Here is a 15,650-nt window from a genome sequence, read left to right on the forward strand (position 1 = left end):
TACGCCTACAATGTATTGCTCATGTCAGTGATGATAATTCTGATTCTGACTCTACAGACAGGTCAGATCCCTTGAGAGATGGGCAGTGATGTACACTTGGGAGAGAGTGTTTCTTGGAATCTACAGTGCTGAAACTGAAGAGGGTTCAAAGAAGGTTCACGAAAATGATTCCAGGATTGAATGGCTTGTCATATGAAGAGTGTTTGATGGCTCTTTGCCTGTATTCACTAGATTTCAATAGATTGAGGGGTGACCTGATTGAAACCTATCGAATGGTGAAAGTCAAGACGTACAAACAAGCTGAAGGAACTCAGCAGGTCAGGCAGTATCCGTTGAAATGAGCAGTCAACATTTCGGGCCGAGATCCTTCGACAGGACTGTAGAAGGAGGGGGCAGGGGCCCTATAAAGAAGGTGGGGGGAGGTTAGAAGGTGCCAGCTGAAAAATCAATCAGAGGAAAGATCAAGGGGTGGGGGAGGGGAAGCAGGGAGGCGATAGGCTGGAGAGGTGAAGAAGGAATGAAAGGGGAAAGTATTATGGGGTAGTAGAAGGCAGAATCATGAGAGAGGTGATAGGCAGCTGGAGGAGGAGGCAGAGTGAAAGTGGGATGGTGGAAGGGAGAGGGAGGGAATTATTGGAAGTTGGAGAATTCGATGTTCATACCAAGGGGCTGGAGGCTACCCAGATGGTATATGAGGTGTTGCTCCTCCAACCTGAGTTTGGCCTCATCATGGCAGTAAAGGAGGCCAGGTATGGACATATCCGAATGGGAATGTGAAGCAGAGTTGAAGTGGGTGGCAACCGGAAGATCCTGTCTGTTGTGGCGGACGGAGCGGAGGTGCTCGACGAAGTGGTCCCCCAATCTGCGTCAGTTCTCACCAATGTAGGGGAGGCCGCACCGGGAGCACAGGATGCAATAGATTACCCGAACAGACTCACAAGTGAAGTGTTGCCTCACCTGGAAGGACTGTTTGGGGCCCTGAATGGTGGTGAGAAAGGAGATGTAGGGACAGGTGTAGCACTTACACTTGCAGGAATAAGTACCAGGTAGGATATCTGTGGGGAGGGACGTGTGGACAAGGCAGTTGCGGAGGGAACAATCCCTGCGGAAAGCAGAGAGGGGTAGAGAGGGAAAGATGTGCATTGTGATGGGGTCCTATTGAAGGTGACGGAAGTTGCAGAAGATAATATGCTGGATCCGGAGGGTGGTGGGGTGGTAGGTGAGGACAAGGGGAACTCAGTCCCTGTTGTGGTGCTGGGAGGATGGGGTTAGGGCTGAAGGGCGGGAAATGGAGGAGATGCGGGTGAGGGCATCATTGATGATGACAGAAGGGAAAACACGATTCTTAAAGAAAGAGAACATTTGATATGTCCTGGAATGGAAAGCCTCATCCTGGGAGCAGATGCGGTGGAGACGGAGGAACTGGGAATAGGGAATAGCATTTTTACATTTGGCAGGGTGGGAAGAGGTATAATCGAGGTAGTTATGGGAGTCAGTGGGTTTATAGAAGATGTCCGTGGACAGTCTGTCTCCAGAGATGGAGACCGAGAGATTGAGAAAGGGGAGAGAAGTGTCCGAGATGGACCAAGTGAATTTGAGTGCTGGGTGAGAGGCAAAGTCGATGAAATTGACAAGCTCAAGTCCTTGAGAGAGTGAATGTGGAGAGGATGTTTCCTATGGTGGGAGAGTCTTAAGACCAGAGGACACAGCCTCCGAATTGAGGGGCATCCTTTCAGAACGGAGATGAGGGGGGATTTCTTCAGCCAGAGTAGTGAATCTGTGGAGGCCAAGTTTGTATTTATATTTAAGGCAGAGGTTGATAGATTCTTGATAGATTCAGGGCATGAAGGGATACAGGGTGAAGGCAGGAGACTGGGACTGAGAGGAAAAATGGATTGACCATGATGAAATGGAGGAGCAGACTCGATGGGCAAAATGACCTAATTCTACCCCTATGTCTTAAGGTCTTGATGTCAGTGCCACAGCATCAGATTGGTATATATTCCACCAATTGAACATATTTATCAGGAATGCTGCATACATAGGGCCCTTAACATTGTCAGTGAATCCTCCCATTTGTCCAACAATTTCTTTGACCCTCTACCATCATGTGGGAGATTCGATAGCATTAGGACAAGAATGGTTAGGATGGGAAACAGCTTTTTCCACCATACCATAAGCCTACTGAACTCCCTGACACCACCCAGGTCTCATCATGTATGATTCCTTAGTAGCACTGTACTGTTTACTTTTTAACTTGTGTGGTGTATGCTCCTTACTATTTGTTAATTTACTTGTAGTAATATTACTTTATATGTTATATGTGTGAATTATATATACTGTCTTGTGCACCTTCGTGCAGAGGAATATTGTCTTATTTGGTGGTATACATGTGCATGGTTAAATGACAATAAGCTGAATTTGGGATTGAGATTGAGCTGTAGTAACAAACTGCTTGCTGATTATTTTTGCTGCCTTGGCTGCTGAATCAGACTGCTGCTGTCGTGTTGAACCTGCACTAAGGATGTTCTTTAGAAGGATTTCTAGTAATAAGTTGCCGTAATGTTGAAGGACTGTTATTTCTTCCCAAGACAAGGGTGTGGGACAAGAATGGAACTTTTTGATGCATTTGTTAAGTTCTGTTACATACTTCCAGTCTGTGTTGGTTGTTAACGCAAGTGACACATTTCTGTGTATATTTCGATAAATAAATGAACCTGGCCACACCAAGTTTCAGAACCAATTCCAAAAGGATAGATCCTAGCTGACAAGAGCTACTCAGTACTTCCCTGGATCCTCGTGCCAGTTCACCACAGCAAATTAGGCCTGATAAAATGAGAGTTGTGCAAGTACCAGAAATGATATGGAGTATTCAAACCAAGTGACCTTCTATGCTTTGCAATCCAGATACCAACTTAAGACATCAATGTTGGGTCTGAGATCCCACATGCACTGAATATCACACATTTCTTTCTATTATGCTTCAAAGTTCTGATGAGAGATGGTATGTGAGCTGTTCTAGTGGAAATAGTGAAGTAGTGAAAATAAAACAGTAAATTGAAAGACTTTTTAAAGAATTGGAATTATTTTTTGTTATTATAACATGTACTAAGATACAGTGAAGAGCTTGTCTTGCATATTCTCCATACAGTTCAGATCATTACACAGTGCACTGAGGTAGAACAAGGTAAAACAATACCCATGCAGAATAAAAAGTAACAACTACAGAGAAATTGCAATGCTGGTAAACAATAAGGTGCAAGATCAAAGGTAGATTGTGTCAAGAGTTCAATTTATCATATTCAGGAACTATTAACGGTGGAATAGACGGTGTCCTTGAACCTGGTGGTATGTGTTTTTAGACTTTTGCATCTTCTATCCAGTGCAAGAGGATAGAAGAAAGAACATCCAGGGCAGGTTGTTGGGGTCTTCAATTATGCTGGCGGCTTTACAGAGACAGCAAGAAGAATTGACAGAATTTGCTGTCAGGATGCCATGGTACTAAACAGTGTAAAAATGGGAGAATGGATCTGAATATTTTAACCAATTGGGACACTGGCAGAATTACATTAATATGAATAATTTCCTCTTTTAGAAATTTCTGTAATTCCATTGATATCAAAATATATCACTACAGTTAACTAGGTTCTGTCTCAATTACTTTAAAATAGAATGCAATACAATGTTTTGTTTTCCTGAATCATACTCTCAGCATTTCCTCATATTGTTCATTTTCAATCCTGAGCTTTCCTCTTTGTAATCCTACTCTTTGCAGGATAACAGTACACCAGAGGAGCATGCACTCTACGTCTGGGATCACTTCATTTCTCGATCTTCTGCCAAGAATGTGGTATTTGTGGCCCACAGTTACGGTGGCCTGGTGTTTTTGGAATTAGTAAGTACATTTTTTCAAATTCCAAGATTAATTTTGTTCATTTCATATTTCAGTCATCATATGCAAAATAATCTTCTAGTAGGTTTAAACAATGTAAAACTGACCTTTGTTTTCATGATATCCATGTACTGCTACCTCATTCTAAATCTTTATTCATTTTTGTTCTTAATTACCAAAATACTCCAAGTGAAAAATAGGTATTCATTTGAATTCATTGGTGGTTGTCTATTGAGTCCAACAATAACAGGAAACCTGTGCAGGAGAGTTTTTAAAATGGAAAAGCCTTTGCACTTCTCACTCGGAAGTCCGGGTCCAGTGGCACAAAAAGCGTCACAAACTGGGGTCTTCCTTGGTTGCAGTGGATGATCGTGACATCTTCTGTGCCTTGTCATGCCCTTGGCTCTCCATGTGACGTTGCAGAACCGCCTTCCTGGCTATTGGATTTCATTGTAGATCCCATCTCAATTTGAATTCATTACAGTGATAGTAAATGTCATAATTTCATGCGTCATATGAAATCAAGTTCAGTGAGTAAACATGACTTCAGCATTCCTTACCTTATGTTTTCAGTCTGCTTAGGAAACACATTTCAAGTACTTAATTGAAATCGTGACTCCTTTGAACAATTACTGACAGTTTAATATAAATTTTCAAACATTTGTTCTTCTGACATGGATGATAAACTATTATAATGATTGCTGTCTCAGCATAACGTGAAAAATGTGACAGGAATAAAACCAATAAGAAAAATGCCATCTACCTTTCCTCAATGAAAAATATTGTCATTTTGAAGATGGTGTGTTCATAGAAAACTCTTCATTTGCCACATGTGCATAGTTTCAGGGAAAAAAGGTTCCTTTATAATTTGGAAAAGTATTCTTGGTTGTCATTGTTTGTTTCTTAACCCTGCCAAGCTTTTTGTCAGCTGGTTGCATAATCATCAAATATATTGCAGTACAGATAGGGGCGAGATGTTGCCATTTGGTAGTAAGAACAGAGAGCTTACACTTTGCTTGGATAAGAAGATCTTATTATCTGACTTCAAGAATCAATGGAGCCAGGGCAATATCAAGAAAATCACTAAAAATAATGCACTTTGTTAAAAGTCTTAAGAAACTAATCAAAGCATTGTGGTTAATTTCTTGTGGAAGTTTGTTTAGACTGTATCACATCTTAGAACACTTTGGCATGTTGTGCACAGCTCTGTTTAAATATAGAAACAATAGAGAAGGTACAGAAAGCATTTGCAGGAATAATGCCAGAATAGTGAAGATATACAGTATGTGTCAGAATAGAGTGAACAGGAATTGTGCTGTAGAAAAAGGAAAGCTGACATTCGATCAGATATTTGCAGTTTGTCTTTTATACATCAATTGTCAGTTTTTGTGTGTAGTTTTTCATTGTATTTCTTTGTTCGACTGTGAATGCCTGCAAGAAAATGAATCTCGGTTGCATTTGGTGACATATTCTGCACATACTTTGATAATAGATTTACTTTGAACTTTGAGGTAGTGATTTTAAGATTATGAATGCACAGATAGCTAAGATTTAGAAAATAAGTATATATACTTATGGAATGGTCCAATTTGAGGGGTCTTAGAATCAGAATCAGGTTTATTATCACTGGCATGTGATGTGAAATTTGTTAACTTAGCAGCAGCAGTTCAATGCAATACATAATCTACCAGAGAAAAAATAAATAAAATGAAAAATAATAAACAAGTAAATCATTTAGGAATCGGATGTCAGAGGGGAAGAAGCTGTTCCTGAATCACTGAGGGTGTGCCTTCAGGCTCGTGTACCTCCTAACTGATGGTAACAGTGAGAAAAAGGCGTGCCCTGGGTGCTGGAGGTCCTTAATAATGAACAAAGCCTTTCTGAGACACCGCTCTCTAACGATGTCCTGGGTACTTTGTCAGCTAGTACCCAAGATGGAGCTGACTAGATTTACAACCTTCTGCAGCTTCTTTCAGTCCTGTGCAGTAGCCCCTCCCCCTCCATACCAGACAGTGATGCAGCCCGTCAGAATGCTCTCCAAGGTACATCTATAGAAGTTTTTTGAGTGTATTTGTTGATATGCCAAATCTCTTCAAACTCCTAATAAAGTATAGCCACTGTCTTGCCTTCTTTATAACTATAACCTTTGTACATCAGTATATTGGGACCAGGTTAGATCCTCAGAGATCTTGACACCCAGGAACTTGAAACTGCTCACTCTCTCCACTTCTGATCCCTCTATGAGGATTGGTATGTGTTCCTTCGTCTTACCCTTCCTGAAGTCCACAATCAGCTCTTTCATCTTACTGACGTTAAGTGTTAGGTTGTTGCTGTGGCACCACTCCACTTGTTGGCACATCTCACTCCTGTACGCCCTCTCGTCACCACCTGAGATTCTACCAACAATGGTTGTATCATCAGCAAATTTATAGATGGTATTTGAGCTATGCCTAGCCACACAGTCATGTGTATACAGAAAGTAGAGCACTGGGCTAAGCACACACCCCTGAGTGCACCAGTATTGAACGTTAGCGAGGAGGAGATGTTATCACCAGTCCACACAGATTGTGGTCTTCCAGTTAGGAAGTTGAGGATCCAATTGCAGAGGGAGGTACAGAGGCCCAGGTTCTGCAACTTCTCAATCAGGATTGTGGGAATGAATGTATTAAATGCTGAGGTTGTAGTCGATGAACAGCATCCTGAAATAGGTGTTTGTGTTGTCCAAGTGGTCTAAAGCCGTGTGGAGAGCCACTGAGATTGTGTCTGCCCTTGACCTATTGTGACGATAGGCAAATTGCATCGAGTCCAGGATCCTTGCTGAGGCAGGAGTTCAGTCTAGTCTGACCAGCCTCTGAAAGCATTTCATCACTGTAGATATGAGTGCTACCGGGTGATAGTCATTAAGGCCTCTCACATTATTCTTCTTAGGCACTGGTATAATTGTTGCCCTTTTGAAGCAAGTGGAAACTTCCGCCTGTTGCAGTGAGAGGTTGAAAATATCCTTGAATACTCCAGCTAGTTGTTTGGCACAGGTTTTCAGAGCCTTACCAGGTACTCCACCAGGACCTTCCGCCTTGCGAGGGTTCATTCTCTTTAAGGGCAGCCTAACATAGACCTCTGAGATGGAGATCACAGGGTCATCAGGTGCAGCAGGGATTTTCACAGCTGTAGTTGTGTTCACCATTTCAAAGTGTGCACAGAAGGCACTGAGTTCATCTGGTAGTGAAGCATCGCTGCCATTCATGCTATTGGGTTTTGCTTTGTAGGAAGTAATGTCTTACAGACGCTGCCAGAATTGCCATGCATCCGATGTCGCTTCCAACCTCATTCGAAATTGTTTCTTCGCTCTTGAAATAGCCTTCTGCAAATCATGCCTGGTTTTCTGGTACAGGCCTGTGTCGCCAGATTTGAATGCCACAGATCTAGCCTTCAGCAGACGATATACCTCCTGGTTCATTCACGGCTTTTGGTTTGGGAATGTACAGTAAGACTTTATAGGCACACACTCATCCACACAGGTTTTAATGAAGACGGTAACAACTGCAGCATACTCATCCAGGTTCGAAGATGAATCCCTGAATACAGTCCAGTCCACTGATTCAAAGCTGTTCTGTAGGCGCTCCTGTGCTTCCCTTGTCCAAACCTTCTTGGTCCTCACTGCTGGTGCTGCAGTCTTCAGTCTCTGCCTGTACTCAGGGAGTAGAAGTACAGCTAGGTGATCAGACTTCCTGAAGTGAGGGCGTGGAATAGCACAGTAGGCATTCTTAATGATGGTGTAGAAGTGGTCTAGTGTGTTGCTTCCTCTGGTCTTGCATGTGATCTGTTGATGGTAATTGCTTCGTGATTTTTTCAGACGAGCCTGGTTAAAAACTCCCAAAATGTTGGTGAAGGGGTTAGGATGCGCTGTTTGTGCATGTTTTCAAATCAGATCAGATCATCTAAAGCCTGCTTGACATTGGCCTGAGGTGGAATGTAAACTGCTACCAAAATGACCCCAGAGAACCCCCATGGTAGATAAAAAGGATGACACTTTATTGCTAGATATTCCAGGTCTGGTGAGCAGAATTGGGACAGCAAATACAGAATTGGGACTAAGAAAATTAATTAAGATACTCATTTTTTTGTTCAACAAGTGACTAGAACAAGTTTGCTTCCAAAAGGATTAGCTGAATTTCCCAAATATGTTGAAAATGTCCGTTTGGATCATTCAGTGCCTATAGTTCCCCTGTGGTACCAACAGCTTTTGAACTTAAGCAGTTATGAATTATTCATAAATAATTGCACCAGAGGGCAGAAAGAATCTTATATTAGCCAAGTAATTGGGTTCTTTATTACCACTTTGCATAACATTCTGAAAACAATTAGCTGTAACTAAATTGCAGTACTCATTTTTAGGAGACTCACTGTGTCACCAGTTTTGATCATAGATCCATACAGCACAGAGTAGGGTCCTTATGGAACACCTTGTCTGTACTGAGAGAGGAGCCCTTATGGAACACCTTGTCCATCCTGAGAGAGGAGCCCTTATGGAACACCTTGTCCATACTGAGAGAGGAGACTTTATGGAGCATCTTGTCCATACTGAGAGAGGAGACTTTATGGAACACCTTGTCCATACTGAGAGAGGAGACTTTATGGAACACCTTGTCCATTCTGAGAGAGGAGACTTTATGGAACACCTTGTCCATACTGAGAGAGGAGACTTTATGGAGCATCTTGTCCATACTGAGAGAGGAGACTTTATGGAACACCTTGTCCATACTGAGAGAGGAGACTTTATGGAACACCTTGTCCATACTGAGAGAGGAGACTTTATGGAGCATCTTGCCCATACTGAGAGATAGATAGATAGATAGATAGATACTTTATTCATCCCCATGGGGAAATTCAACTTTTTTTCCAATGTCCCATACACTTGTTGTAGCAAAACTAATTACATACAATACTTAACTCAGTAAAAAATATGATATGCATCTAAATCACTATCTCAAAAAGCATTAATAATAGCTTTTAAAAAGTTCTTAAGTCCTGGCGGTAGAATTGTAAAGCCTAATGGCATTGGGGAGTATTGACCTCTTCATTCTGTCTGAGGAGCATTGCATCGATAGTAACCTGTCGCTGAAACTGCTTCTCTGTCTCTGGATGGTGCTATGTAGAGGATGTTCAGAGTTATCCATAATTGACCGTAGCCTACTCAGCGCCCTTCGCTCAGCTACCGATGTTAAACCCTCCAGTACTTTGCCCACGACAGAGCCCGCCTTCCTTACCAGCTTATACTGAGAGAGGAGACTTTATGAAACACCTTGTCCATCCTGAGAGAGGAGACCTTAAGGCACAACTTGTCCATACTGAGTGTGTTGGCTGTCTGTGCTAATATTTGCTGCTTCTGTATGTACAGCAATGTTCCAATGTTCCTGCCATTTATTCCTGCCAATTATGTCCCACCAAACTTTGACTTCCCAAAGTTTATTACTTCACTGATTGAGCATTAGTATGCCTAGAGCAATATTGTGTGCATTTGTAAGGATGATACCAAGGCTTGTTGAATTGGGCTCTGTCCAGATCATAGATAGGCTTCTCATTGAATAATCAAGATTCAAGATCAGGATTGTTTAATGTCATTTGCTGTGCACAAGTGTAAGGAAAACTAAATAATTGTTACTAAATAATTAATCTCATTTAAACCTATTGAATGATAAAAGGCTTTGATAGAGTGGATTTGGAAAGGATGTTTCTTTTGGTGGGAGAGTCTAAGACAAGGTTTCACAGCCTCAGAATAGAGGGGTGTCCTTTTAGAATGGAGGTGAGGAGGAATTTCTTTAGCCAGAGAGTGGTGAATCTGTAGAATTCTTTGCCACAGGCAGCTGTAGAGACAAACCTCTATGTATCTTTAAGGAAGGGGTTGATAAATTTTTGATTGGAGAGGGAATATAGGCGAGGGTGGGCGTCAGAAGGCAGGAGATTTGGTCTGAGAGGAAAATTGAATTAGCCATGATAAAATGGTGGTGCAGACTTCTGCTCCTATATCTTATATATAATGGTCTCTAAATGCCTTTTAAACTTCGTAATTATATCTGCTTCCATCAGTTCCTCTGGCACATTGTTCAGTATAGTCACCACCCTCTTGTGAAAAACTTGCCCCCAGGTTTCCTTTCAATTTCTCTCCTCTTATCTCATCTCATCATAAACCTGTGCCCTCTAGTTTTAAATTCCCCCACCCTAGAAAAATAAATTCTGACAGTTTATTCTGTCTGTGCCTCTCATAATTTTATGAATTTCCATAAGGTATCTCCTCCCAGTACTCCAAGTGAGGACCGACCAATGTTTTAGAGTCAGCACAGTAATGCTAATGATTGGCATAATGCTATTACAGCATCAGCTGTGAAGTTGGGATTCAATTCCTGCTGCTGTCTGTAAGAAGCTTGTGCATTTTCCCAATGATATCGTGGGTTTCCCTGGTGCTCCAGTTTCCTCCTACTTTCCAAAGGCATAATGTTAAAAGCTCATGAGTTGTGGATATACTATATTGGCGCCAGAAGCATAGCAACACTTGCAGGCTGCCCAGCACAATTCTCACTGATTTACTTTGAGGCAAATGTCATATTTCACTGTATGTTTCAATGTACGTGTGACCAATTAAGGTAATGTACATTTATGTATTTATTTAGATACAGCACGGAATAGGTCATTACAGCCCTTTAAGCAATCCCCTGGTTTAATCCTAGCCTAATAATAGGACAATTTATAATGACCAGTTGGTACGTCTTTGGACTGTGGGAGGAAATTGTTGCACCCGGAAGAAACCTACGCGTCCACAGGGAGAATATAGAAAGACTTTACAGGCAGTGGCGGGAATTGATCTTTATATACAATATGATATCCCAACTCTTAAATGTCTTACACTCTCATTTATACTCAATGCCTCAGCATATGAAGGCAAGCATGTTGAATGCCTTTGTTATCCCATCCACCTGTGGCACCATTTTTTCGATGCAGTGAACGTGCATTCAAAGTCCTTCTGTACATCAACACTCGTGAGTTCCCTTTACGTTCCTTGGGTTCGTAAGGATGTTTAAGTGGATAATGCAAAGTGTTAGGGGTCAGGTTAGAGTTTAGATACAGGGATGAAGGAGAATGAAGAGCCAGGTTGGAACACTCCGCGAACAAATGGAAGTGATCCTGAGGTCCGACTTGTAGAGGCAGATATGATGAGCATGTGATAAGTAAATCTTAATTTGCCTTTTCTGAATAAGGGAACAACTGTAGGTTTCTTGCTGTCTTCTGGGAGCTGACCCATGGCTAATGAAGATGCAACCATCTCTGTTAGAACCCCAGCAATATTCTCCCTTGCTCCCTATACATTTAGGATAGATCCTGAGAAGCCTTGGAGATTTATACATCCTTGCTCATAATAAAATTTTTAAAAATTCAGAAATTAATGTACCTCATCAATCTGTAAACTTTTGTGAAACACATTCTAATGACAGTAATATCAATATAGCAGGCAGATGAAATAAAATTTTATTTTATGCTAAACATACCGTATCTCAGCACTGCTCAGTTAACTACAAGGAAAGAAATTCAAAGGAAAAATCATGAAAATTTGTTAACATGGTTGTCCCTTGTACACACAGAAGACAGGAAAGAAAGACAGAACTGACATGTGTTTACTTTTAATTTTAATGCAAAGCTGTGTTTTATAAAGTTTCAAATTAAATATTTATTCACTGGCATATATACTGTATATATTACTTCATATGATAAGGAACAAATTGGATGTTTAACAAGAGGCTAAGTTTATATTGTTTGGAATTAACAATATTTTTAAAAAGCAATACCAGGAGGTGAATTGGAAAAGCATATTGTGATTCTGATATGGAGACTAGGATGATTGACCTTTAGTCAGTGAAGTATTGGTGTTGCCTATGGATATGGTAAATGATGTTAGTCCTGAAACTAAACAATTACCACGACTTGCCACGTAAAGACTGAACTGAAGGGCAGTGGATGACCAGTATGACATCCCTTGTGTCCGTGTTTCTTGTCACACTGGTGGATATTTTCTTCACCTTTGTTCTTCACTAGAATGCATCCAGATGTCTGAAAGCAAAGCTTGACATCTGACCTTGGGGCTATAAGGTGAAGATCCCCTGAGCTTGTGAATTTATCCCAAAGTAGAGCCAAAGTCTTCCACACCACATCTTGGTGTTGGGTTAAAAAGTAGCCAGTAAATACAAAGTTTTAAGATTTGTTTTGAGGATAAGTGGATGGTAGGAGGAATGAGTTCTCAAGACTTCTATCACTGCAGGAACTGAATGCATGACTGGCATGATATAATGCATCCACAGGCACATCTAATATCTGTCACAAAGCAACTTAAAAAACAACTGACATTGATGTATTATTATGACTTCACATCAGTGGGCTCCACAATTAATCATTTTAGAATAGTATATCTCTTTCTCTTCAATACACGCTCTGTAAATTAGAGGGATTCTTTCAGTATACTTTTGTTTTTCATCTGTTACATCAGTTACAAGTTTTCCATACCTTCAGAATAAACTTTTTATATTCCATATGTAGCTAAAAAGCAAATAATTTTAAATATATTGCCAAATGTTGGAAATAGTTATACATATTTGTATTTTCTTTTAATTGCCTGTAACATTTTAATTTTCAATTTAATGCACATTTACATTTGCACTGTATAGATTTGCAAAACTCTCCAATTTGTATCATGTAATCTGGAGCATAAATCAATGACATTGTAAGGAGGGATAGCTTCTGATCTATTTGAGATGTAAACTTGGAGTTTATTTTGGAGAATTGCATTCCTGTCCTTTTTGCAATAACACACTGACAATTCATTTCGAGAACATTCATTTCCAGAGGAATAGAAGGTAAGCACAATGAGTGTTTATTGCTCAGATTACTCTTGGAGTATTGTGAGCAGTTTTGGGCCATATATCTAAGAAAAGATGTGCTGGCATTGGGGAGGCTCCAGAGGAGTTTCATGAGAAGGATCCCAGGAATAAGGAACATACCTCCTACTCGATGGTAGTAGTGAGGAGAAGACATGGCCTCAATGGTAGGGATGTTGCTGTGCACCATTCAACCAGATTTTCAATCTTGAAAGTTGTCAGACTTAAGAAATAATATTTTATAGTTAAACATACTATATAAGAAATGTGGAAAAACTTGAAGCATTTTGAATAAGCAGCATTACTGCTGCTTTCCATTATGGCTAATGGAAAACTGACAGTTCATCAGAACCAGTCACAATGGTTGATATTTTGAGGTCTTTAGCAAAGAGTGGAATTTAATGTTTATCACTCATATGTTTGTTCATGAGCTTTTGAGTAGCAATTTGTGTTGATTAGAAATGGTTCCTCAAAGAAGCAATGATATTGGTGAACAAGTCTGTTCATCCATTAGGATTTAAGCGACCTCACTAAGGCAAGCAGTCGGTTGGAAGGGTGGAGGATGTAGGTTTGATGTTAAAAGTAAATGCGTGTGGTGTACTATGCACTTATAGTGTCCAACCTTTCTTTGGCTGAGTACATTATCATAGAACATTGTGTAAAAAACTTACCTCTTACATCCCCCCCATACTTTCCTCCAGTCATCTTAAAATTATGACCCCCTCAGAAAGACCAATATTTTAAATGGCTTGTTCAACTTACATTTAGTAAATAATAATGAAAATCAGCTCGATGGTGGTGGATTTATTGATTATGCCCACAAGAAAATGAATCTCAGGGTTGTATATAGTGATGTATATGCACTTTGATAATAAATTTACTTTGAACTTTAATAAAATGATCTGTATGGATGGTATGCAATGTAAGTTTTTTACTGTACATTGGTAAACTTGATACTAATAAATCAAATTATCAACAAGAGAAAATCTACGGATGCTGGTAATCCAAGCAACCCACACAAAATGCTGGGGGGAATTCAACAGGCCACGCAACATCTATGGAAAAGAGTACAGTTGATGTTTCAGGCTGAGACCTTTCATCAGGACTGGAGAAAAAAAGATGAGGAGAGAGAGTTAGAAGGTGAGAGGAAGGGAGAAAGAAACACAAGGTGATAGGCGAAACCAAGAGGGGGAGAGATGAAGTAGAGCTGGGAAGTTGATTGGTGAAAGAGATACGGGGCTGGAGAAGGGGAAATCTGCTTGGAGAGGACAGAAATCCATTAAAGAAAAAAAGGGGGAGGAGCACCAGAGGGAGGGGATGTTTAGGTAAGGAGATAAGGTGAGAGAGGGTAAAGAGAATGGGGAAAGTTGAAGGGGGGAGGGCATTAACTGAAGTTTGAGGAATCGATGTTCATGCCATCAGGTTGGATGCTACCCAGATGGAATATTAGGTGTTGCTCCTCCAAACTAAGTGTGGCCTCAACACAATGGTAGAGGAGGCCATGGACTAACATGTTGGAATGGGATTGGGAAGTGGAATTAAAATCGGTGGCCACTGGGAGATCTGACTTTTCTGGTGGACAGAGCATAAATGCTTGCTTAAGCAGTCTCCCAATCTATGTTGGGTCTCACCAATATGTAGGAGGCCATACCAGAGCACCGGTACTCCAGATGACCCCAACAGACTCACAGGTGAAGTGTCGCCTCACCTGGAAGGATTGCGGCCCTGAGTGGTAGTGAGAGAGGAGGTGTCGGGGCAGGTACAGCACTTGTTCTGCTTGCAAAGGTAAGTGCCAGGAGGGAGATCAGTGGGGACGAATGGGCAAGGGAGTCATTTAGGGAGCAATCCCTGCGGAAAACAGAAAGTGGGGGGCAGTGAGAAATATGCTTGGTGGTGGGATCCTGTTGGAGATGGCAGAAGTTTTGGAGAATTATGTGCTGGTTGCAGAGGCTGATGTGGTGGTAGGTGAGGACAAAGGGAACTCTATCCCTGGTAGGGTGGTGGGATGTTGGGGTGAGAGCAGACTTGCATGAAATGGAAGAGATGCTGTTGAGGACAGTGTTGATGGTGGAGGAAGAAAATCTCCTTTCTTTGAAGAAGGAGGACATTTCCTTCGTTCTGGAATGAAAGGCTTCATTCTGAGAGCAGATGCCAATTTATCGAGTAAAAGGAAGGGTTAACAATGTGAATATAAAAGGATTTAAAACTTACTTGAAGTCTTTTAATTTAATTTTTTGTGTCCTTTTTTCCTAAGTTCCCAATTTTCAGTACACTTTGGTTCTTTAACTCTCGTCCCTCACATATGCCCTGAATTTAATTGCTTTGTCAGTTGTGTCCTGATTATCAACAGTCACATCGGAATATTTGTATTCTTCTCCGGAATCCCTCAATTCCTCTTTCTTCACCCAGGAAACTCTATTTTCCACAAGCTCCATTCTTGAAAGCACTACAGGGCTATTAAAACAAAATCCGTTAATCTGATCTGCCACTCTAGTTAACTGCCACTCATCTCTATCCATTACCTCAGTCACTGCACTGCACTGTAAACACTATAAATGCTGTTCCCACTGTAAATACATAGTGGTATTTATGTGTTTATGCACATTGTATTCCATATCTGTACTTTAACCTTGAACAACTTTTATATAATTCATTATTCTTTTTATTTGTTGAATGTTGTTTTTGTTGCATGAGGATTGCAACCTGACCAACAGACCATAACAAATTCCTAATTGTAATTGTACAGTATATGGTGAATAAAGTTGATCCTTCATTTAGAACACTCTTTAAAACCTATTTCTTTAATCAAGCGTTGGCCACTGGATCTGATACCTCCT

At 40.8% G+C, this 15,650-nt stretch overlaps 1 protein-coding gene across 8 annotated transcripts in view; it reads left to right on the top strand.

The window, feature by feature from the left end:
- The window catches only part of arb2a (ARB2 cotranscriptional regulator A), a 549,148-nt gene that overhangs the window by 264,181 nt on the left and 269,317 nt on the right, over positions 1-15,650 (top strand). For all 8 annotated transcript variants that reach the window (XM_073066451.1, XM_073066442.1, XM_073066462.1 and 5 more), the window contains one exon: positions 3,776-3,895. In XM_073066451.1, the coding sequence (XP_072922552.1) occupies positions 3,776-3,895 (120 nt within the window). The remainder of the gene's footprint in view (positions 1-3,775; positions 3,896-15,650) is intronic.

Source organism: Hemitrygon akajei, chromosome 2 (genome assembly GCF_048418815.1).
Source record: "Hemitrygon akajei chromosome 2, sHemAka1.3, whole genome shotgun sequence".
Classification (NCBI taxonomy): Eukaryota; Metazoa; Chordata; class Chondrichthyes; order Myliobatiformes; family Dasyatidae; genus Hemitrygon; species Hemitrygon akajei.